The sequence below is a fragment of the Typopeltis vanoorti genome, chromosome 20 (assembly GCF_054136105.1).
Source record: "Typopeltis vanoorti isolate ZY-2024b chromosome 20, IOZ_Tvanoo_1.0, whole genome shotgun sequence".
In the NCBI taxonomy this organism is placed as follows: Eukaryota; Metazoa; Arthropoda; class Arachnida; order Uropygi; family Thelyphonidae; genus Typopeltis; species Typopeltis vanoorti.
The window spans coordinates 5,492,058-5,518,414 of NC_143568.1; the positions used below are offsets into that span (position 1 = coordinate 5,492,058).

The 26,357-nt window shown below is 35.5% G+C and overlaps 1 protein-coding gene across 2 annotated transcripts in view; it reads left to right on the forward strand.

Annotated features, from left to right (window-relative positions):
* The window catches only part of LOC150095206 (uncharacterized), a 62,316-nt gene that overhangs the window by 30,262 nt on the left and 5,697 nt on the right, over positions 1-26,357 (forward strand). The window contains exon 1 of one of the 2 annotated variants that reach the window (XM_090410075.1): positions 3,870-4,220. The exons of the other annotated variant lie outside the window; for it this stretch is intronic. Within the exon in view, the coding sequence (XP_090266201.1) occupies positions 3,944-4,220 (277 nt within the window). The 5' untranslated portion in view covers positions 3,870-3,943. Of the gene's footprint in view, positions 1-3,869; positions 4,221-26,357 lie in introns of those variants that run through there. 2 annotated transcript variants of the gene reach the window in all.

Sequence of the window (26,357 nt, forward strand, 5' to 3'; positions counted from 1 at the left end):
CCTTATTTTATTATTTTCCTTTCTTAGAGAATATTTTAATCTTTTAATTTTTTTTTAACAAACTGCACCGATCACCTCCTCAAAACCCAGAAATATACCCATGCATATACTCATTAGTATTCTTAGCCTATTCCTTCCCTTATTAACTGCAATTACTTGCTTTCGAGGTTATTCGGGAGATAAGTGCACGTGTCACTCCTGTCGTCGAGGGATAACAGAAACAGGAATAAATAAGTAAATAAAAAACATGATTGAAAAATCTTCAGGAATGAATTTTTTTCAAGTTTTCCAATATTTTTACTCTGAATTCCTGTATATTTTATTATTATATTGTGAAAAATATTTACATGAAAGAATCAATTTATTATTATTATTAGTAATAGTAGTAGTAGTAGTGATATTAATGATTAATGCTACTTTCCCTCATCCTCCTCAATATAATGATTGTTGGTATAGCAATGCAGCTTTACTAAGGAATAATTACAGAACAATATGGATTCGTATTGTCTTTCTTGTCCGATTTGCCTATTTCCAGGAGGAAAAGCCTAGTCATCTCAGTATTAGGCCTACTAACTTACGTTCAGTAAATTTATTTATTTATTACATTTATTAATGAAAAAATTTTATTTGGGTTCCGTATTTGAATCTTTTACAAAAAAATGTCGAACCCTTCCAGTTTTCAGTTCAGCTATATTCGGGGAGACAAAGAAAAATGTCGAAATTATGAATTACAATAACTCGCTGACTTAGCAGAAGTTTTCAGTACAAGAAGCTGAATGCACGGTTCAGTTTTAGTTCGTAATGGATCACTTGTATCATGACATTTCCGTAAAGAAGTTCCTAAATGATATTATCAATTTCGCTCTGGCTGGATGAAATTTAATGAAATTTTTAATTTCAATCGACTAGACTTATTGTGACCAAATTTGGTAGAACGAATTTCTTAGCCTATTCTTCCCCTTATTAACTGCAATTACATGTTTTCGAGGTTATTCGAGAGATAAGTGCATGTGGTACTCCTGTCTTCCCTACAGATAAATCGCTAACTGTACAATGAAGCAGGATGTACACTTACATTAAATGTTATAAAATGCAAGAAAATAATTATTACGTTTTAATGCCCACTTCCATATGTTGTCTGTATCATGGGTAACGTACCGCATTGTTACTGAACATTTTCTAAACAATAGTTTGCAAGAAAAATGACTTTTCGATGAATTATGAAAGAATTCATCGAATAATTTTAGGTGAATTGTTTTTTTGATGAATTGCATTTTCGACGAATTGTCGTTCGATGAATTGTCTTTCGAGGAATTGGTCATTCGATGAATTGCCTTTTCGACGAATTGCCATTCGTTAAATTGTCGTTCGGCGAACTGTTTATTCGGAAAATTGCTTTTTCGATGAATTGCTGTTCGATGAATTGCATTCGATGAATTGTCTTTCGATTAATTGTTTTTCGATGAATTTGCCTGTAACCTATTGTTTTATTCATCAGATACTTTTCTATACTCTCTCTCTCCAATAGCCAATCTTCAGCATGCTGATTACCAATGCTACTGCTTTGAACTTCTTTTGATACATCTGCTTGTTATCATCGTTTTTTTGTTTTAATGTGTATCTCATCTACAAAAAGCTGTTAGGCTAGAGAACATCACTGTTAGTGGAGTGGGCGGGTTAAAGATTAGATAAACCGGAAGCTCTTCTCAAGAAACCAAACACAGAAACTTCCTCCACCCCACAATCGACTTCAGACCTTCAATGAGCATCATGATGGCTCCCAGCAAACGATGAAATTCGTTTACCACCTAAGGACATTCACAAAACAGTCTGCCACGGTGGGACTTAAGTATTCTGAGTTTGTGAAACACAGATCGTAAACTGGGTGACTCGAAGCCAAATGGAAGTCATTTTAATGAGAAATAGCATTTTTATTATTAATTCCCCAGGATTATATTCAACGATTTTTTTTCTTCCCTTTATTCTGTAAATTCCTAAAGTTACTTTGACCTAAATATCTGCATTCATTTATAGGTAATTTTAATTCATCAATTTATTTGTAATAACATTTTGCTAATTTCACTCGATAGTTTTCACTGGATTATTTGCAACAATTACAATATCGTCAGTAAATTTAAAATGGTTTAACTTTTTTGAAATAATAAATCCATAATATGAGGAAATTCCCGAAAAGGTTTTCTTTTTTTGAACATCCAAAGAAAAATGAATAAAATTTGTTTAGATATTTTAAACCACTGCACGATCTCAGGCAATATGCCTTACTCCATTAACAGCGTAAATTAGAGAGTAGATTCCAACCATACTAGCACACAACAACAACATTTTTTTTTTAATTAAAATTTTAAAATTCTTTAAAAATGCTAGACAGAGAGAGAGAGAGAGAGAGAGAGAGAGTTCTATTAACCAAAGATTTGTAGGTTTATTTGAAACATCATTCAAATATAAATCGATGTAACGTATAAGCATAAGCCATATGTTATGTGCGTTGTTTCTAATAAATAACGAAAAGTTAGTGAAAACAGGTTGCGTTTTGTGGAAAAGAAATAAACAGCTAAATAATCCAGTTTGTGCGAGACAACCGTTTCACCGAGGTTTTCAGTATTTCCGCACGCAACAGATTTTTGAATAATGCGCCCTTTAAACGTTCAGGATGCTCGTACGATAAGATTAATAATAATAATAATAATAAAACAGTAATTGTTATTTATCTCGCAATCTCGCATTACTTAGCCTCACACCGTCATAACAAACAGCCTGGAAGGTACTAAGATAAGTCAATGTCATAGGGTACAGTAACAGGTTGTGTTTTCTTCCGTCAATGCAAGCTTAGTAAACGAGCAGATAATTCCTCCCCTTTTCCTGTCCCCACATTTCACTTCACCCCGATGTTAAGGGAGGAGTAGCAAAATGGAACCGTAATACAAATTAAAGACCTTGTGCTTCGAACGTACCAGTTATACGGTATAACCAAACGATGAAGTTGGAGACTGCGCAGTTGATCAAGAAATCGGTTGTATGTGGCCTTGTTGAGCTCTTCGCCATAGCAACAACGCTATGGGGAATCGAGAAGCATCGCTAGTAAATCAAAAAAGGAAATCTCCGGAACTACTTGGCTGACGGTGGCAGCCGAACCGAGATCGGAGTCATCTCCCGAAAACAGGCCTGCGAAGTTAAGGAATACGTGACGTCTTTGCGACGTCAGACCACTCGGGTGTATTCGGATACTATCGTTGTCCATATATGGTTCGTGCGTGGCTCCAAACTATGATGTCACATATGAATTATTCATTGCTTGTCGTAGAGCAAGGACGAACCCATTTCGCGTGTGTTAAAAATAAAGCGCTTCTTAATAAAGATCGTCACCTGTAAATAACGTGATAAACGGTTACCCTAAATCTCGCTCGCCAATATTTCTCGGGGGACAAAGTTCCGATGCCGATAAACATTGTTATCGACGACAGAAGGAAACGGAAAGTTGACAAAAAAAAGTAGGAATGAATGAACGCCTTGCTCTCTACCCCTAAGTAGACGTCACCGTGACGTCTGTTGTAGAGTACGCAGCCAAGGAAGACTGCTCTCTGATTGGTTGTCACGAGGTTCCGGTTCCTCCAAATATGGAAGTAGTGGAGAGACGTCCGTCATTCATGAAATGAGGACTATAAAGCATTGGTGGTTCATTCATCTGACGTCTATTAGTGTGTGTTCGGGACGACAACATACACGTCCGTGCTAGCGAGGAGTTCTACGGTGAATGTCAACCGTCAAAGGTTGTGAATGGCTTCTTTATTTACTTCACAACGGTGTCCTACATTACAGCCGTGGGGTCACGGCCAGTAGAACACTCTCATCTCGTGTGTGTGTATGCCCAGTGTTTGTTGTGTGTACGAGTCCCCCCCGTCGGTGACTCTTGCCAACCAGTAGCATGATTATGGACACTCTAGACACGCTCTCCCAAGCCTCCCTTAGTGATCCCCAGTTCACTTGCAGCTTTGACATATTCAGAACCCTGTTGTCAGGGGAAACCACGAACGAGACGAGAGCTGGTGCCGGTGCCGCCGACCTGGTTACGGACATTAGCCGGGAATTACTCGGCGGCGGTGAGGGAGTTGGGGACGATTCCCTCAACACGCCGGTGACCACCCAGTTTTATTCATTCTTCTGTACAGAGGCTGACATCCCCGATCCAGGATCGCTAACAGGTAAGACGAGTTCTATTTTTTCACTATTTTACGACATATTCTTCTAGTGTACGATAGAAGTGACCTTTGACATTTTGTAGTGTCGCGCAGTAACGACGAGTCAAACCATTTACATTTTACTACTTAGTCTATCTCACTTCGTTCTCCGTTAAATCTTGACTAATAAAACTTAAGTTATCAGTTATTTTACTAACTAACGTAGAAAATACCCGTTTTCAAAAACGTTTCTAACTCAGCTGATTCGCCTTCGCAATGCTCGTCATACACCTGCTCGCCTATACGAGCCTAAGAGCACACACACCTCGTTCTTCGAGATCTCGTATGTGTGTATGTGTGTGTGCGTGGATCGATACGTCATCTTGACTTTCGCAACTGAGGACTGGTTACGTTTGTGTGGCTATCTAAATTCAAAGTTACTGGGCTTTTGTTATTGTTTACTAACTGTTTTAAAGTGTTCTCAAAACAACATGATTTTAACAGCTGTTTTAATGGTAGCATATACAACAGCGGCTTCTGGACTTCCCAGCATAGCATCTCTGCGCCAGTAGTAGTGAAAAGATGACGCCAACAGTTGCTGACGCGTGAAACTGAATACGTAATGTCAAACGTAAGCGCTATACTCTCAACCTCAAAACCACGACTTAGTTAAGTTCGCTTATTTGACAAATACAAAAACTATAAATAATATACAGGAATCTAGAATGGAAAATCAGCTATATAGTAAATAATCAAGCGCAAAAACGAGTATTAATAAGTGTTTTTTAAAGGGCAAAGCGATCATAATCTGAGCTTGAGAAACAGGGTGAGGCCATTTTACAAACGGAGGGTAAGAAGGAATGTTCGGAAGGAGGAAGATCACTTCTGATAGTTTTAATCAAATTTACAGAGTATACTGTAATAATAAACTGATTTAACGCCTAGTGAATATCTTTTGAACGTATATTTATATCTAAAGAAGTCGCAGAATTTGGTGTATAATTTGTTTAGCCAAAGGCTACTACATCATAAGCAAATAGGCGTGGTAGGGCTCTACGTAGTACTTATATGGAGACTTCTAATGGTTAAATAGTGTATACTTTCACTAAATTTACTGTCTCTAAACTTACTACTGGCAAGAGTAAACTGTACATTAGTTAAGAACTTCTACAGGCTTCGAAGACAGCCGCTTTGACGAAGCATAAGACTTAGTTAAAAATAAATAAATAACGAAAACCTCAACTTTGTTTGATCTTCGTTGAAATTCATATGCTTACAAGCATGATAATAATATACGCTGCGTACATAATTTATAATATTAAAAAATTAACACGCCCATAAGCGCAATATGCTTACGTGAATAACTTGAATAGAATCAAACATAACTGCACGTGATCTGTACAGTTATCAACTGATTCTAAATCTTCCCTGGCAGCCGATTAATTTCCTTCAGTCCAACTTTTTGGTTATTTCATTACTATACTCAGAAAATATCCGTTTCTAAAGCCAATTATAACTAGTCACGATAACAACGGTAAATACAAGGATGATGATGGTGCGTGTGTGTGTGTGTGTGTGTGAATACAAAACCAACCCAGTGAATTGACAGCAATATAACAGTTTGTACAGACATTCTGTCTGTCTATTGCGTCGTAATATTTCACCTTTTTTAATATTGTATATATACTAATTTTTTTATTCAAATTACGGTTACTACAACTGCACTTCCATCAAGAGGAAAATATGAAATTTGTTCAGGGAGAAATTGTTCGTTGCTAAAATTACATATTTTGTGCGTGGAATTTATACAGGTACTTTTAAATGTTCAAGTGAAGGTCGTGAACAGATGTTTACTCTACAATACTTTTAAATGGCGAATAATTTTAATGAGACTGTGATTGAAATTCCATTTATGGAGTTCGCTCATCTTGTCAGCTCACAAACAAAACGTTATTCGAAATTATAAATAAAAATGCGCGCGCACGTGTGTTATATCTAATCGAAGCTGAAATTTCGTAATTCATTTTTTTTTTAGTCCAGAATCTGCAATTTTAAATTAGTGTTTTTTTTTTCTTTTTTCTTTCTTTCTTTCTTTTTTTTTTTTTTTTTTAATTTGATACCTCTGAAAAATGTTCAACTCTCCATGTTGTATTATCATATTAACTAGGATTTCTGTAAACCGTAAAATTATGAATTTTTTGAGCACTTCTGAATCTGGTTTCAGCTATGTATTTTCGTATTAGAATAAAATAAAATTTTCATATAAACGAATTTCAATTTTTTTTTTTAATTCATATAACTAGAGATTAACCACACCACAACAACATTTTAAAATCGCTAACTTCATTCCGTTTATACTAGCTTCCGGTGATCATGTAAGGATCAAAAACATTTGTTTTGAATATTTTAAATTCATCTTAAGATTTTTAAAACTATACACATATTCTGTGTTTCTAATCTGAATATTTTTATAAGAAAACCCCTGAACTTTATATTTCATTAGTCGTGTTTCTATCTATACTTCCACCTGTGTTACAGTTTTGAAAACTCGTTTATTTTCCATTGTCTGAAAGGATGTCCAATGATTCAAAACTATTATCGTGTGATCTATAATTTGATTGACATAACAATTTATAGTCATTTATCCCTCCACTTTTTACTAGAATTGAAGGCCGATAATTTTTTTTTTTTTTTCATTTTCGGCGTAAACTTTTGGATCCCTTTCAGTACTTGGTTAACAACTGTCCAAACCAAATGCACATGGGAAAAGACAAAGCATATTATGTAAGAGAGAAAAAACGGCATTGATGGAAAGAACTGTAAGCGATCAGATGTGTTTTTAATATGCTATTAAACTCTAGCCCTTTTTATGCATTGTTAATATTTCAAAAGTACAGTTAAGGACTTTATCATCCAGAAAAGAACTAGAAATATTAAATATAAACGACGAAAAGAAGATACATATGTAAGCTGTTTCTTAAAGACTTTAAAATCCTTTAAAAAGGTTGGAATATGTAGAGAATAAAGTATTTTCGACTTCTTAAAAATGACAGATTCTAAAACTATGACTCAATCACATTCTGCATTCATATTCGAGAGATGAGTATAGACTTGGATCTGATATCCTTTAGGTATCACAGTGGACATATTATAATTGAGAGTATAAAAGCGTATACAGAGAGAGAAGAAAAAAAATCCGAATCCGAAATTCAGAATTTGCTGGCTTCATAGAATGTGAATGTTGCAAAACGTTACAAAGAAAACCACGATGATATTTTTATATATACTTCTGAAATATAGCACAAATTTAAACACGATCATTAAAAAGACACTAAATTAATTTCAGATTGGTGCAATACATTTATAATGTTAGATCTGTTTATGATTTTTGATCTATTTATACCAAATTTTTATATACATGTATAAATATTTATGAAAATTTGTATAAATATTTATATTGTTTAAATTGATCTAATATTATATATTAGACATATTTATCATTATGAATAGGTCTAATTTATTGTAAATAATACAAATATTGTATATATATTAAACAATATGTTAAAAAATACAATATTATGTATTATAAATGGTGATTTTAAATATTCTTCGAAGTGGTAATTTGCTCAATAATGAGCAAAATTAATATTTTTCAGATGATTATTTCATAATTCGAATTTCAGTTCTTTATTATTTTATATAATTATGTAATCTGAGATGCAAAAATTACTTATTTTCAGTTATTCTTCAACAACTCGAAATTATTCTCTAATATTCAAATTATACAGATAATTTGTTAGCAGAGGTGCTATCCTGAATTGATTAGCACCTTCAACCAATAGGTTTGATCATTCCCAAAGGACCTTCCCAAATATCTCGCCGTTGGCATGGATTGTCTTTGGGCGACAGATGAATTTCATCTCCCGATGTGAAATAGGACAAGATTTTCGGAATATCTAACCTTATCCTACCCCACTCATATAAAAACTAACTACATAAAAAAATGCTTATTATATTTATATTTTTTCTTGTTACGGATAATAGAATTCGATCCTTCATCGACCTTATTAAAATTAACAGAATTGTAATCTAGCAAGCAACTACTTTGAACTGCTGCTTTGAAAGAATCTGAGTCCTTATTCTCATCTCTCTCTCTCTGCTGATATACAACTTAACTAGAAATGAAAAGTTGGAAAATAAATAGTGAGGAGTGAGAAAAGAAGACAGCTTAGTGAATAGGGGGAAAAACTTGAACGAATATATATTCTTGTTTTAAAATTTCAAAAATAGAAATCTAACCCAGTTATACATTTTATCCTGTTCTTTGGTGTTTCCAGACCTATCTAATGCCTCCGATTGCCCAAGCACCATTGGATTCGCAACTTATTTATCAGGATAAGGTGGTTGTTCTATGAGTTTTAAAATTTAAAACTTAGTCTTCAAAATGCGTATGTTCTCTAGCCAATTTGCATGTTTTACTTAAATTCCAAGGTTCCGGGAACTTGGAACTCTGTCACTGTTCGATGAGACCAGTTAACTGTCCTTAGTTGAAAAATTGTTATCAAGGCTCCTCTGGCACTGCGAGAAATTGAATGCAGGTTTTTCCAACCAAAAGACATCATTACTACCAAAATGATCTTCAAATAAATCTCCAGTTGGTCAAAACATGCACAAAATGTATGTTAACTTTTTCTTTAAAAAATACATTTAAACTTGTATATTGATTCTGAAATGCGCATTTTTTTTTTCGTTTTTACTATCATTTAAAATGTTTGGACTCTTCTGATTTTATTATTATTATTATTTTATAATGAGGTGTGCAGAAGGAATATTAATTCCCACTAAGGCATATTAAGAATAACAACATATTCAAGAAAACTAAATATCCCTTACTAAGCTTCAAATTTTTCTTAAATTTCCTTAAATGAAATGATTTCACTTGGGAAATATAAGGCGATCAGAAATCACATAAATTGAATGACTGAACAGATAAGATGGCGAGAAGTGCTGCTTTTATACCCAATTAATACTTATTATTATTAGTAGTAGTATTCTTTATGTAATTCAGAAGTTCAGCAAAATGCATATAAATTTATGTTATCATTCTAATAAATCTCAGTAAAAATAAAGAACTACTTATATTTTCCTTATATTTTTTAACAAGAAAGTAAAAAAAAAAATACATATTCCAATGGCGGTTATATATTTGACGCATTGTTAAAAAAACTAAAACTCCCCCCCACTCCGACATGCTCACAAAACACTAGTAGTAGGTTACCAATTTAAAAAAAAAAATGTTTTTAAAGATGTTGAAGGCAGAACCCAAGAACAAAGTCTAACTTACAGCCCATGGAAGAACAGATCGAAAAGAAACTTATTAAATTCATTTTGGAAACTTGAAGGTTGCTTCGCCCTTATGGCGCCCACCATATTATATATATATATATATATAAAACGAAAAGAAAAAAAAAAGTTCTTTGCGTTTGGAGTCTTTAAATGGATGGTTGTTATTCTGAACGTGGTATTAACAGATCCAGAAGAAAAGGGATATTGCTGATGTCCATTTCAATGAATACCGACATGTACACATGTGTAAAATATGGATGCAACAGAAGCTGAACGTGTGTAAAACAAAGGTGGAGAGAATGAATTTTTATTCAATTTATTAGAGAACTCTTACAGATACCGTTTCAAATCGGACACTACACACAGTTTGGAAAGAAGTCAACGGAGATCATAGTAGGAGGAACAAACAGCTATGGTGCCCATCTTTCCCTGCGAGGACTGCAGCAATCCTACACGGCATACTTTCCCCAAGCGTATATAGAAATTAATAGGAATTTAGGATCATTCTTCCTGTAGGCATATAATGAGGTCCTGGACTGTTGTGGGGCATTGTCCGTTGATCTCACCAGATGCTCCAGTTCATCTCACAGATGTTGAATAGGGTTGAGATCAGGGCTCTGTGGAGGCCAGTCAAGTGTGATAACGTTCATGTCCACAAACCGCGCAGTTACAGCGCCAGCCTTATGACACAGTACAATGTCTTGCTGAAATGGTCAGTTCTGTAGAACCGCCACAAAGTAGGAAGCTGTCCAGAATGTTCAGATACCTCTCCGAGTTCAATGTGTGTGTGTGGCACCACGAACAGAGGTCCTAGGCCACCACCGCCAACTCCGAATGTCAGTTGAGATTACGCACTCTGGTAAGACGTTCACCGAGCATCTGCCACATCCACGCATCTGCTGAGCAGTGGGTGGCGTAATTCGTTCCGTAACACAGCTTTCCAAGTTTCCACATCCCACTGTACACGCTCTTTGTACCACTGAAGACAACGTTCGTTCGGGTAATGTGAGACTTGCATATTGCGGTCTTACCATGGAAACCCATGTTGTGAGCCTCGATTCTGAATGTTTTTGTGCAGATTCCTATCACAGTCGATGGCCGGACCTCCGCATTCAACGAGTCGGCTGTGAATGGCGGTTTTTACATATTATTCTTCGTAGCACCCTCCGGTCACCTTCGGTGAATGTGTGTGTGGGTGGGTGGGTCATCCACTGCGTGTAGCACTTGCAGTTGACTCCCTGCGCTTCCATCTCAGTATGGTATCACTGATTGTTGATCTGATATGGCCCAATTTGTCGAGAATTTGACGAAGAGATAGGCTTGCAACATGGCATCCTATCACAACCCCTCTTTCAAACTCCTTCCGTTCCCTTTTCGCGATCATTTCACCCGGACACCGTTGCACTGACTTGGGAGCATCATATTTCTCCAATTTTTACCGGCTTTCAAACACGTGACTCTTTTCATGGCACGATGCACCTTGCCCATTGGGGTGTCCGTTGACTTCTTTCCAAGTTGTGTATACGCTCAGAGAGAAAGTGTTGCTTGAAAGTTGAGAGGTAACGTGATACGAAACCTGATTCTTAATTTTTGCCTTATTTGAAATTAATTAAAACATTCCTACACAGTGTAGTTGTGGTATCGCTTCATTAATTTCAAGCTTTTCTGCATTTCACAGTGTATAATTTTTAAATTTGAAATTAGTTATCAGAAAGATAGCAGATCCTATAAAATCTCCATAATGCTTGATTAATAACTTCGATTTTTTTATGCAATAAGCAAAAATTAGATGCTAGATAATGTTAGTGCCCGTATAATTAAGCGATGGTACGTATGAAATGTCATGATCCATTCTGAATTGAAAAATCCTTTAGAAAACACCACATGGAGTGTATAATAGAAAGATCTCTGGATTATTATTAAAACTTTGCTGATCTCGTGTCAGGAAGGTTTTAACTGATAGATGTCCCTTCTATGAGTTAAAACCTTCATACCGCAGTATGAAGAGCATCGCGTGCTCTCTGTTGGATCGCTTGTCCTGTCCAGAAGGGAGAAACAGTCCTTGGCCTTTTTTAGATGAAGCTAGGGGTAGCATGTCTCAGAGGCATGTGACAGAATGTTTCTCTAGGAAAGCAAACATATGATCGAACCCAGTTCTGTCCTATTCTGGGCGCTTCTAGATATATCTGATTCCTCCGATGGTCCAACGCCTTCCCCAAAACGAAAAAGCCTTGCTAATACGGAAATGAAAGACTATAATATCATTAAGCTCCCTTTAGCGTTTGTTGATTTAAAAAAAAATCCGTTATCACAGAATTAATAGGATTTAAAACAAAAATATTATTTAGGATCGATGATACTTTATCTGATTATGGACTTAATATAAATGCAGAAAGTTGGAAATATCAAGACGAATTGCTATGTAAAAGAAGTATTAAAGAAAAAATAGATCATTTATTAGAAGCAAAATAAGTACAGACGGACGAAAAAGATAAAAGTATTTCGAGTGTATTTTTTATATGGTTGTCAGACTTATTACAGCAGAAGACTAGTAAAGGATTGAGGCATTTGAAATGCAATAATGAAGACTAATTTCTAGGAGTAAACTGTCGAAAAAGAAAAACCAACGAAGTCTTAGGTAAAATACAGAGCCAAGTTCTGATTGTCTTCTACAGTACTTGGTTCTGTATTTTACCACGGGAGACCACGAAGAAGGAACACGTACACCACAATCACAGGGAATCAGAATGCCCTTAAAATGATGATGACGATCACAGAAACCGAAACTAGAGCAATTTTCTTGCCAATATATACTACAGACAGTTTTGTTTTTGCCTCATTTTGCCATTAAAACGGTCCAATTAAAATGACAAGTAGTCTGTCTTAAATACCAAATTTTATTGAACTCTATCCAGCCAGACAAGAATTATTTTCATTTCATAATGTCTCGCAATAAAAACAAATTATAATAAAAAAATTGCATCAAGTTTAACTAAGGAGGACTTTAAAGGCGAAAACTGCTCACCAATCACATCAGACCAAGCGTATCTTCTAATTGGTTACATCTCGTATCACTTGAATCTGCTTAGAGTTGAATTTTTCGAATGTTGATATTTGCTTGTTTTTGCGATAACTATTGTGCTCGTGATATTGTTATACTAAGAATCCTATCAAGTCAGGATACATTTGTAAAAATTCGAGTGTGTTAAAAGTTATAGCACGCGTAGACTTATGCACTCTAGAAATACTTTTGTTTTGTCTGATGTCGTCATCACAAAGTCTAATTCAAATCAAACTTGGAGTGATTCAAAAAATTTTAATAGAGATCTAAATACTAAATTTCATTAATTCACTCCCGCCAGTGCAGAAATCAATTCGAAAAATGTATCAATAAAATTGATTATATTGAAATCAAAACTGAACCACATGGAGATATATTCTGCGGTTGTCTTAAATCCAAAATTTTATTAAATTGTATCCAGCTCAACAAATAAAGATTCCAAATTTCAATGAAGTCCGTTCGGCCAAAGTCCAGAACTAATTTACGGATGGAGAGAATGAACCATAGATGCTTGCCATTCTGCGAAACGTACTTAATAAAACAGACAACACTGAGCTATGAAGGGAACGATGACGTCACTTATCAAAACCTAGTTGACAGAGGACCACATTGACCCATTCACTGAAAAATGAATTTCTTAACGGAAATCTTCTCTCCTCTCCCGTGTGTGTGTGTGTGTGTGTGTGTGTGTGTGTGTGTGTGTGTGTGTGTGTGTGTGTGTGTGTGTGTGTGTGTGTGTGTGTGTGTGTGTCATCGTACTGCTTTATTTATTCTTTAATAACAACTAAATTATATTCTCTCAACGATGTTCCTGTACATTTGCCATTGTGCAAGATCGATGCCACTTCAAATTTAAACTAATAGCTTTCTCTGGAAGCTCATATAACCTAGGTGACTAAGTGAAGTTTTTATCACGCTCCTCTGAAGCTTCCATAAAGCAATTCGTGCAGATTACAGAAAGAACAAACTGTCTTAGTCTGCCTTTAGTTGATCATAGTTCTATATCTAACGCATCTGATCATCGCATGCTTTAAATCAGAAGGTTTTTGTAGATCAGACAGAGATGCAATCTACACACAGATCACTTTTGAACTTTTAAAATGTCAAATATGATTTCATTGCTTTAATATTTTCAAACTGAGGCTAAAAACTGTGTACTATCAAATCTTAATCCCTTGAAGACTTTTATTTTCTTTCGGAAACAGCCAAAGTTGTTCGGGGCTAAGCAAGAAGTATTAATCAAGTGAGTGATTAGGCGTGATGTCAAAAGATGACGTGTTATTCTTTGAAGAAACTTTTATCGAAGTCGCATGTTTAGTAATATAAACTTTTTCTGTTTCTTATCAAAACGGTTCTCCGGAGTATTATTCCATTGGCCGAGGGGATATTACTTGCTTTCCAAATTATAGGCTGCGGGTTCCAATTCTAACGTAGGCTGCTTGTGAATGTTTTCGGGCAGAAGATGAATTTCATCGCCCGATGTGAGACCCGATCGGCTTAATCTGTAGTTTAATACCGTGTTTAATCTCTGAAGCAGTTTCCGGATTATGCAGTAAAATAAGTACAAAAATAAATTTTAAAAACTTTTCTAAGCCCAATCACGGTATTAATGTACTATACGTTTACAAACACTTTCGTGGAGTGATTCCCATCTAATATAAATCATAATCTTCTGTCCAAATGCATCATGATTCATTTAGACAGAATTAACCTTCAATATTTTCTCCAATCCTGTAAGTTTTTGGATGACCGCTTTGTGCATCAGTGACGACCTTCTTTAAAAGTTAAAACAATGTTTTCTTCCATTCAAAAGCTTTTGCTGATATAACTTGTTCCTCGCAAGGTTGTTTTTAATATTTTGAAATATTTTCTCGCTAACTTACCTACTTCACACTAAATGCTAATATTATTTCATTGTTAAAAATGACAATCTTCGAAACTGTAGAATTCGCAGCCATTTTTTCCTATTCTAATACGGGAGTAGAGTGTAAAAGGAATCGTGCCAACATTTCTATTCGTCCCAAACAAGTCACTCAGTCAAATCAGTCGCATTAGTTAATAGCTGCGCTTTATTTAATAAATCTCATGTAGAATGTGATATAATCAGTCTGCTCTTAATAGTCATTTTGAATTTGAAAAGCCAGACACACACACACACACGTGCTGATGGACAAAATGGACTAAGTTTGTCTTATCCACATCACGCATTACTGGTCTTCTTTAGACATTTTTACTTTAAACAGCTTGAGAATGTGAGAAATACTTGTGAAAGCGAATAATATATATATATTTTTAAATTCATGACTTATTAAGAAACTATTCTGTGAATAAAATGTCTATTCAAGTAGAGAATGGAAAAATTTAACAACTTTTATTCTCATTACCAATTAAATTTTATTCGCTGGACTATATAACGACGTAGCATTCGTTCGCTCTGTCGATCACGTACACCATTCCAAAATTACTAGCGGAGAGGATGCGAACATTCTTAAAGCTGAGTTATAGATATTTCAAAAATTCTGAATTCTCGTCAAAATTTAAAAAATGGTAAACTGTTTTAAGGCCATTATTACTACAGACACGTTAATTTTCCCATTATGAATGTAAGCAAAAAATTGGTTATTTTTAGAAAATAACCTCACAGGAAAGTAAATTCCTGATTTAATATGATTGTGATTTGCTTAGTTTCGTCGAATGTAGCATCAGGACTCAAGGACGTATTTATTCAATTTCATTCCTAAGTCACAACTTCGTATAGCCAGTGTAAAATACCATAATATTGCTGTTTCTAACATCGTTGAAATGACGGACACGACACTACTCTGACGGAGTTAGAAATGCAGTCAACAATTTAATATGTTACTCATTATAATAAAATAATATTAATTTTAATTTTTACAAATCAGATTTTAATTTCGTTAACCAGCAGGCCATGAAACAGCAGTGAACACTGTTTCTAGTCAATAAAACCATCCCTTCGCTAGCTTTAACTTTAGTGGCCTCACTTAGTCATCGAGTACAGTAAGGAGAATGCGTGGCTAGATAGAAGAAAGCAGCTATAAATCTGAAAAATATAAACGTCAGAAATAAAGTTGAATAAGATACACAAACGGAGAGAGAGAGAGAGAGAGAGATGGATGTCTGAGAAGCATAAAGTTCCCATTTCATTTTCCTGGTTTCTGATAGTGAATATAACAAAAGTAAAAAAAAAAAAAAAACATTTAGGCAAGACAGAATGTGGGTGGAAGGGTGAGTAGTAGACACCGAAGCTGTACGGATTCACGAGGGAATTCTACCAGCCAGGGAGAGAGAAATGTGGAGGAAGGGACAAACGACAGGTTTTTACACGTACAAATATAGAAAACGAAATTATTTTCACACTGAGAGTGACCGATGATATATATGTGTGTGTTCAATCTATATATATATATATATATATATATATATATATATATATATATATATATATATATATATATATATGAGAGAGAGAGAACACATCATCTTCTGGCGTGTATTGAAACATTAAGGCAAATCAATCGCAGCTAATTGGGGTTTTAAGGATCGGCACTATTCTATAGGATGCTACCTAGAAATAATTTTGTGAATACAATTTTCACAGATGGCTAGGTTGATTCGAGGATTTGGATGTTCAAGGCAGGAATAACACTATTTCCCTCAGATTACTTTTTACTTTGTTGTAGTGCGAAAATCATAACTAGGGAGATCCTCGTGTTATTGGGTAGGACACTTGTCCAGAAAATTACATTAATGGGAGTAATTAGAGTTATTTAGAATGCCACTATCAGACCGGAGTTTTATTGTTCGATGCCCCACAACTCATATGCCTAAGGCAAATTACGCGAAAGACTCCACAATATAAAAAAAATGCAAGGTGTCCGGATCAAATGGAAATAATGTTCGGATGACTTCAATTAACTAACTGCGGCTAAGTATAGGCGGCAAAGCTATCAATCAATTTAAAAACTAGGAATGCACAAAACTACGTTAAAATCAAGTCCATCGATTATACTAAATATGCACGTGTATTTAAATGACATAAATTCGAACATGGTTACTCTTGCAGTTACAGTATTGTACTTTGTATAATTTGAGATGTCTTAATTTTTATGCATTAACATAGGAACTGTTCACAATATAAGTTGCACTATCGATATCATGAAATTTACTGTGGATGACAGTTGTTAGTCCAATAGTCGTTTTGTATTCTATAGGAAGACCTATACCATTTTTGCAGCCCAGTCTCGACTGGCAACACTAAACAGCTTTCATTAATGGTAGGCCACCAACCGTCGCATGTTTAACAGCATTTTATCTTTTCCGCACAAATCTTGTGTTTACAAGGTACTACATTGCAACCTATATTATTTTCTCGCTGTGCTAACACTCACATGCCAGTAACTACGGGTTCGCCAGCTCTGCACTGCGGTTAGACTGTATCAAAATATAAGAATCTGCAAACTTGAAAGTGATGTCTACCAGCCACTTTACCGCCGTCTCTATAAGTATGTGTGTGTAGAGAGAGAGAGAGAGAGAGAAATTTGCTGCATTCGAATATTCAGAGTTGCCTCTAAATACGGACCGTTCTCAATTATATTTCCCGAAAACAATATTATTATTATTATTATTATTTGACACCTCCAGAGGGTCCAACGACTCATCGAGGGAGAGTGTGCCAACAGCATCGAACGATTGATTCCCTTCCAACTACTAACCGCGCTCAAACTTGCTTAACCTTTTCTTTGCAAAAATCCGAGTAATTATATATATAAATGAGTTGGGGAGTTGTTTGTTTTGAATTATGGCTGAAGCAACAAAGGCGATGAGGCCAGTGTATCGAGGGTTTTGATCGTTGTGTTGAATGAAAACCCCGAGGGCAGAAACCTTGCCAACTTCATATGAGACCGGCTCGGTCGCCTTCAGATAAAAAGAGAGTTTTCAAAGTTCTTTCTCGGGCTATTAATATGCGAAACTAATATTCAGTACAGTATGCGCCATACTGTTCCGTGTTTCTCAGTCCACATTAAAACTCAGGAAGTGGGGAGGACCACACGGCTCACACAGAAAATAAAGAATTCTACTTTTCGCTCATATACAAGCTGCTATTATGCTATGGATAGGTAGGAACATTGGAATAAATATCGATAATGGTAAAGAATATTCATGATAACGTGCATAACCAAAACAATGATTAAACAGATCAATGCAAAATAATAAACGACTCAAAATGTGGAAATAGAAAAATTGAGTTTATGCGCAATGAACACATACGAACTTCAGTTGAAGTTTGTATCTGTTTTGAAACAACAAAAAAAGGAGGGGGGCATAAGGTAAAGGAAGGAAGAAAGAGATAGAGACAAAAGAATGATAAAAGCCCGAAAAATAAAATATTAAACTCACACACATCGATATGGATAGATGAGCATGCTATTTACTGTTCATTCATATTCTACGTGCTGAGATTTCCTTGGGGCGATAATTTGTCACTGTACTAGATCGGTGGGGAGGGGAAGAACCCCCCAGTCTTAAAATATCCCTTGGTGGGGTGAATGACTGAAGTGATATACCTGTTAGATTGCATTATGCGCAATTCTGTTCCAGTGTTAAAGGTCTGAATCTCCCATTTATGGCCACTGCGAACGAGGTAGAGATGATCCCCCGAAACATCTTATGAGCCAGTTTACCGCAGATGTCGGCCGGTCAAATAGGACTTCGTGAACAAGTGGCGTCGCTCCTTATTTAGAGAGGGCTGGGAGGAGTTGCCCACCTAGTCTTTGACCAATGAACATCTTGCTGAACAGTGTGACTTTTTTAACAGGCGGGGCGTTCACATATGAGACCACAAACGCTGAGCTGACGTCTTCTGTGGGCAAGTGATTGGGCGGGAGGTGGTGATAATCGCCTACCTGGACAGAAAGACACTGTTCAAGAAAGCGGCTTTTAGTAATCCGGGATGTCAGTGCCCGGTACGTCGAGACCCATGATCACCGTCCCGTTTCTGATGCCTCTCGCGCCTGCTGCTACACCTGTATACCGGGATAGTCCGGCAGACGGGAAGATTCCCCACTACCTCTGTAGGCACGACATTCTAGGACCGCCTCGAGATCCGCTGTCCGCCCAGTGGCTTACAGCCGTGAGTTCGCGTCCCCATCTGCGATGTGGAACGCCGGATACAGCATTCACTTCTTTTTACCGGCCGCTAGGTGGATCTGGCTACAGTAAGTATATATTAACAGATTTATCTCTTCTGTTTAAAACTATAAATTTACCTTTAATGACGAAGAAATCAAGAATTATCAAACAATAATTGAGTTTCAAAAGCGGGCAGGGAGAAAAGACAACGGTCGCTCTGGCGTACAGCCATTGAGATAGACAGAGGGAGGGAGGGAGGGAGCCCACCGAGGAAGGGGGGGATGCACACCTGTTGCATTTCGTTGCTGTTCACAAAGTTTAAGTGAATTCTACAAACTGCAATTTGTAATTCCTAATCAGCCGATAAGAAAAAATCCATACTGTGTTGGTTTCTTCCCTCTGCAACCTCTTTATTGGAAGCACCAAGCGATTAAAGTAACATTTGTTCAGAAGGTTTCCATTGGCCACATAGTTCGTGGGACTTTGACCTCATCATTTAAATGGCAAGGTCATTTTTTTTACTGCGCTTAATATAATGTATTTTTTGTATTTTCTCATGCAAGCTGTAAAGCTTCATTAATCCTCGCAATCTTGAAATCAATATTTAATGATAGCTTTTACATAAAATAAAATATATATTATAAAAATTACTCCACGTTTATATTTTTATGATAAACTTGAATTTCTAAACTTTTGCTTGATGATATCTTAATAGGATTTTATTTATTTATTATTATTATTATTATTTTGAAATTCAAAAGCGCAATAACAAAATTAATATATTAAAATTCTAATTTTTCATTAAAAATAATAAAATATTATAAAATATTACATTTATTTTAAATTAATTTGAATTGGCCATTTATTAAAATATATTAGTCGTCTAGATTAAATTTTGCTAGAAAATCTTTTCATGGCAAATTTGCTACATTATATTTAACATAAATATTTACAGCAAATATTCTATCAGTCTCCGCGAAAAACGATGAAAATATTTTATTTAAACTTTCACAGTCGAATGTAAAAACACATTCATAAGTTAAACTGCACGACTAAGACTGACTCCTATCTCTTGGTCACATTATTTATTCTCCCCAATGTTTTCCAACTATCTTAACTATTAAGCTTAGAAAGGCTTCAAATTATACTGTGTTAGTAATTAATAACTGTTGAAAAGGAATGCCTTAGGGAGCCGTCAGAATCTATATAGTTAAATCTTCTGTATTTGCAGGTAATATAAACCCTAAAACAATACTGATTTAAAATATTTGTATCCTAAAGTTCTAGAAATTCCGATTTAAATAAAAAAAAAAAAAGGAAGGAGAGAGAGATCTCAAGAACACGGTATTTCAAACCATTGTCAGAAAAAAAATCCTAAAAAAATCCTGTAGTTGATCCCTGTGTGTCATTTTCTCGGTTTGTTTTCTGTTCTTTTCATTGTCTTTTCATCTAGTTCATCATTCAGGCTGTTCCAACTTTAATCCTTCCCATGTTTTCAAGACCTCCGTTCTATTGCAGTTATTTTTTCAAGTTCGTAAATGCTTTAAATCACAGTTTCACTCTCTAGATTTCGTTTTCATACGAAGCGTACGTTTATGATTTGATATTACCTACAGAGCACACACATATGGCACGCAATTAATAACTTTCTTAACCCCAAAGTAAAGTTTTTCAATAGTTATCATTTTATTAAATGTCAACTCAACATGATGTGAAACTTGACGTCCTTAGTTGCTAAGTTGTTTTCAATCTCGAATGCTTGCTATTAGGTTGAGCTACACGAAGAATTAGAGTATTTCCTTCACTCGCTATAATAATTGTTTGGTGCACACGTATAATTTGATTAATTGAGAGAGAGAGAGAGAGAGAGAGATGTAATATGACACGAATATATTTTTTTCGTGTTAAACACGATCTGTTTAACTGAATAAAATATAGAATAGATGCGACTGCTTTATATTCCTGCAGGTGTAAATCCCATTCGACAGGGATGCAGAATCTTAAATGTTTTTGTACCAAATTATCATAATATGGAATAAAAGGGAAAACAAGTAATTAACAACGAGATGATGAGAAATATAAAAGAGAATAGGCAGAATGAAAATTTTTAAAAAAAGTAAGAATGTTTTTAAGAAAAGCTCATTGCAGCTATTAATTCAGATTTAATGAGAGCATTATCAATTGACAGCAGATTGTCACGTGATTGCATCTTAAATGTAACATTGAGAATCGGAAACTGCTTCATCTCTTCAAGACATGAGAAAATAATCCAATTCCTCCATAATTCATTGGAAAGGCAGAGCTATTTTAACTAAACTTAAGAAATTTAAGAAATGAGTGAAGAAAATAAAAAGAACCGTAAATAGGTATGCATAACTTAATATGTTATATCATTTAACTGCTGATTTTATAAAACTTCTACTGTTATGATTTACAAATTGGCAACAAGTTAAGTGGTGGAGGAAATTTAAAAGCAGTCAAACTAGCCTGTTAAGTTAGTTTTCGTGGCAACAGAGGTTTTACGATCTTGACACTGCAGTAAAGTTACGACGGATCTCCTCGAGTGTATCCAGACATATATCGGAGTAGGATCTGCCTGTTTTGGGAGGGGTAATAAATGAAAATTTCCTCGGAGAAAAACATTCCCTCTCCGCCTCAGACCAGCAACTAAGTTTTTCGTAAACTGTGTAGTTTACAAAGAATTTATTATAAACATAATAAACAAAGAATTTATTATAGTTTAGAAACTTAACTCAAACAATATTAAAAACTTTAATTTTTTTTTAATCCAATCACTAAATACATATATTTTCATTATTAGTAAAATTTTTAACTGCCGCAATTTTTGAATGAAATAAAATTTAAAAATATACCCAAATTCGCTGATTCATTAGATAAGAAATATGTGACACGAATATATACACCAAAGTTCTGTTGATTTGCATTCTGTCTGTTCAAACCAAACTGTCATCGTATAAGAGGAAAATAAAATGAAGCGCTATATATTTATTAGCTGCTATGTATTATTTCGGGATCTAACAGCACTTTAAATTGAAGGTTAGTAACATCTAGAAGTTAAAAAAATGATACAAAGTAAAACAGATTTTTTTAAGCCATGTTCACAAACAATGCATGGGTAGAGAAACATTCCAATCGCACTAAAGGTAAAAGATTTTATCAAGAAACACAATTTCAGTACAAAAAAACTTGAGTACTTTTCTTTCAAATTGTGACCTTAAATATATCCTTGAATCCGTTTATTTTGCGACCATGTTCTAATTTTCGAATATGTATACGTTTAGCGAAATGAAAAATACTTTCACCTCCGTATGAGTCTCGCCAACAACTGAAAGTGATGGGAGGCAAGACGTTGTTCGTCCCGTCAGGTTTCCAAAGTGACTCATTTTTATCTTGTATGCAATTAATTAATATCTTTGCATTAACGATAGAGTCAAAGCTGTTTTTTTTTCTGTTTTTTTTTCATTGAAGACCTTCGAATCCTTTATCGAATTCTGGTCTCAGTTAAGAGTGTACACACAGAGAGAGAGAGAGAGAGAGAGAGAGAGAGAGAGAGATGATACCAAAGTGTATTCTTGTATAGACTTTTATAGTTCGTGTATCGATGAAGGGAGGGGGGGGTTCTTTAATTAGTAAGGTGACATTTTGCAGCATGGCAGACAGTTAAGAAACCGGAAAATTTAAATTCAAGGATAAAAGTCTGAGGCTGCTGACCTTGCATCCTTACGTAACAGAATTTCCCGTAGGTAGACTAAAGACGCCCATGTATCGAATTTTCCAGTTACTTTTAATAACAGAGACAAAATAGAAGGCAAAATGTGCTGAATAATATGCGGCTATTATTATGCATATCATATGTGACTTATTTTCACTGTGTTTAACCGTTTCCTTTGTGTTAAAAGAAATAAATCGACCTGACGGGATGCCACATTGAATCTCGTCAATGCAGTGCTACTGAGGCATTTCTTCAAAATGTACGCAGTGAACGGCAGTTTCAAAACGCCGGTTCTTCTCATGGTGCTTGCCGTAGACTCGAAACGCAATAGTCGTCTTTCTCACTATCCACCCCCACTCATCAGTTGGGCTGGCGAGTCGCGCGTGCAGACAGCACGTGGGCGACAGTCGTAGGAGGGCATCGCTCTTGCGCTGCAGCGGGAATTTTCGGACTCTAATATGCAACCTAGTAATTGTACAAATTGTAGGAAACTTATTTATACTAAGCCGTGGATTATGACCTGGAGTCCGTCTTACTTTCTTTACTCTTTGGTTCCAGCACCGAGAATGCAGCACGAGCTGAAAGGAATCTTATTTCTGGCAGCACGGTTGGCTCGAACACAGCAAGCCTTCAAGCCTATCTTAGGTTAGGCTTAACGAAATGGATGGAAGACAGGAAGTGCATGGGGTAAAGTTTGGACACGTGAGTTTCGTGGGACCGTTGAGCGACGCGAGCAACAAGAAGTAAGACGTCAAGAGTCGCAGCGAGGCTTAGCGATCGCACTCGTTTTGGTGACAAAGTAAGAATGAAGAATTGAATATAATATATACAATCCGATATAATGGCCGATTCTCTGGATGACTTCCCCTATTGCAGTGACTGCCATCTAGTGGAGGTTCCTGAATGTTACTACTTCTTGCAAACTGTCAAGATTTTGGCGCCAACACTAGCATACACGTACTCATGACATCGTGTCTGATATTTCTTGGGCTAATTCTGGAATCAGGATTTGTTTACTAAGGTATCTAAAATGATAGTTTCCATAAGTGGTTCGGCTATTTAATATAACATTTTAATATTTGATGATGTCTCCGATATCTGAAATTTCGCGAACACGATATACGTTTTTAAACTATAGTGATTTGATAATCGGTTTAGTTGACAACTCCAGATCTAAATATCAATATTTTCGATGGGGAAAGCAAAGTATGCATTGCAGAAGATAATTATAACTCATTTCCAAACAGTGGAAGATAATTCTAATTTCATTCATTCCCCCCCCCCCCCCCATTTCTCAACATGCTATTCGCGATAATTTGAATGGGTTAATTGTTACATAACTGTACTGTTGCAATACGAAGCAGTATTCGCAAATTACTTTTGCGGCATCAAACCATAACATTAGGATGCACTTTGCTAAACATGAAAACATGTCTTACAGAATTTTTTTTTTTTTTTTTTCTGTTCTCTGAAATGTAACCTCTGTCATTTAATAAACTTCGATATCATATTTATAGCAGTTCCCCAAGAAAAGGCGCATTGCTATATCGATATCCCCAACCACATATACGCTTGAGAACGAGAGATTAATTGAAAGTAGCCCCCCTCCCATCCCGCCTCCAAACGCAATCCTTTTGGAAGACTTAAAATATATTACCAAATTATAGAGGCAACCATCCTGAATTTGTGACATAACTTTAGAAGGCGTAAAAGATATACCTTTTCTTTTTTAATCCTTCTGCAAAATAGATCGTTTGATGAACCATGCAATTGACGGACATACTACACTCGAACGATGGCATTAGCTTCCATCACGTTAATTTTAAATTCAACTTAAAAATTAATAGGCGGCTCAAATAAATGCATAACTGCGTTCGACGAACTATCTTCATCGAAGTCATTATTAAATCGGACAGCTTATTGGCACGCTGACCATGTTTAACATATCCAAATAACCTGAACCCCATTTTACACCTCCGCTCTGGCTGTACGAATTTTATTGAAAATTGGTATTTGGGATCTTTATTAAAATTGTTCGATTCATTTTAATTTTGGTTTACAATTTTGGCTTTACAATTAAAAATTAAGCAGCAATTTTAGCTGCGTAATTTTCCTTTGATGGATGGAATTTGATGAAATTTGGCATTGAATCAGTGAGAAAACAGCTATAGTAATAAATTTATGTTGGAAGTTTTTTTTTTCTTTCCACTTAGTTAGACTATAATAAATTTAGTTTAATCCTTTATCCACGTGTAAGCAAACAAAGTTTGCGCCTGAAGTATCTTCAGGACTGAGGCAACTCGTGGTAAAGGTGGGCCAAGCTCTGATCAATCCTTGTCTTAGTATCTCCCATAATGCAAAGCACATCTCCTTGTGGACATGTATAATGCTATAAGGTGTCAAATGCTATAACTTGCCAAAAGGTGTCTCACCTTATTATTAAATTACTCTGGATTTAGAGAAAGATGTTGGATATGTTTTTTATCCACTTCGTTAGACTATAATAAATTTAGTTTAATAAATTATGAAAATAAATTAGTTTAATAAATTTGGTCCACCTTTACCACGAGTTGCCTCGGTCCTGAAGATACTTCAGGCACAAACTTTGTTTGCTTACACCTAGATCCAGAGTAATTTAATGATAAGGTGAGACACCTTTCAGCAACTCGTATAAGTAATGATAACTTCTCCATTGCTTCCACCATAGTATCACCACCTCTGGGTCTGGCTCCCACTGACGAGACCTCAATAAAGGTCGAAATCGGTCTGGATAATGGCCCTTCCCTTAATGCATAGCATTATACATGTTCGCAAGGAGATGTGCTTTGCATTATGGGAGATACTGAGATAGGCGTGATGAGAATTTATACCACGAGTTGCCCCAGTCCTGAAAATACTTCAGGCGCAAACTTTGTTTGCTTAGACTTGGATAAAGGATTAAACTAAATTAATTAAATAAATTTATAATAAATAATTGCGAATCAGCTGTCACAATTAAAGAAAAAACTACTTAAACGAAACAAATTATGTTACATATGATAATAAGTCAACTATCTATAAGAGTACATTAACAAACCGGTGCTAGATTCAATTGCTGTGACAATGCCGCCACCATAGAAGAATCCTTTTGCGGAACAAGCATTTTTATGATTGTAATGACGCTGAGTATGGAATATACATGCACTATACATAGAATATCCTTGAAACGTTGATATTAATCATTAACGGATTTTGAATGAATTCTCTTGTGTGTGTGGTTATCCTAAACAAGAATGACTGGATCTGTTCTACTCTAATCATGTTAATGGACTTGAAGGAGAAAGAAGAAACCTCAACATTGGATTTGAATATTTAGAATTCACTTTTTTTACGAACGGGGATGTTCCAATCAATGAAATTAAAGGGAAAGAATGACGCTCATATCTTTAGAAGAAAGGGAACAGTTACAAATCGATTCTGACGAATATAGAAATATCTTCAGAACATGCAAAAAAAAAAAGAAAAAACTAAATGTCTCTGAAAGGAAAATTGTACGGAAAGAATCAGTGAGAAAACAGTTACTAACTTAATGGAAAGTCGCGAATTCTAAGAACCATCAAGTTTTGAAGATAAGAAGCCATGTATTATCATATGCAGTTCATACTTAGAGAGATATCTATTAAACTCAAAAAAGATCAAACCAATGAAATGTTTGGTTCAATGACAGCGTACTGCTTGGGTTAAATAAACTTTTCTAATTACACGAATAGTCGCGAACTTGGCCATGCCGTGTTCACATTACCTGCTTATGAAAACAGGTAGAAAATGTGGGCAAGATCATCGGTGGATCGACAGCAAAGAAGAAACCGATTTAGTGATGAAATAATCT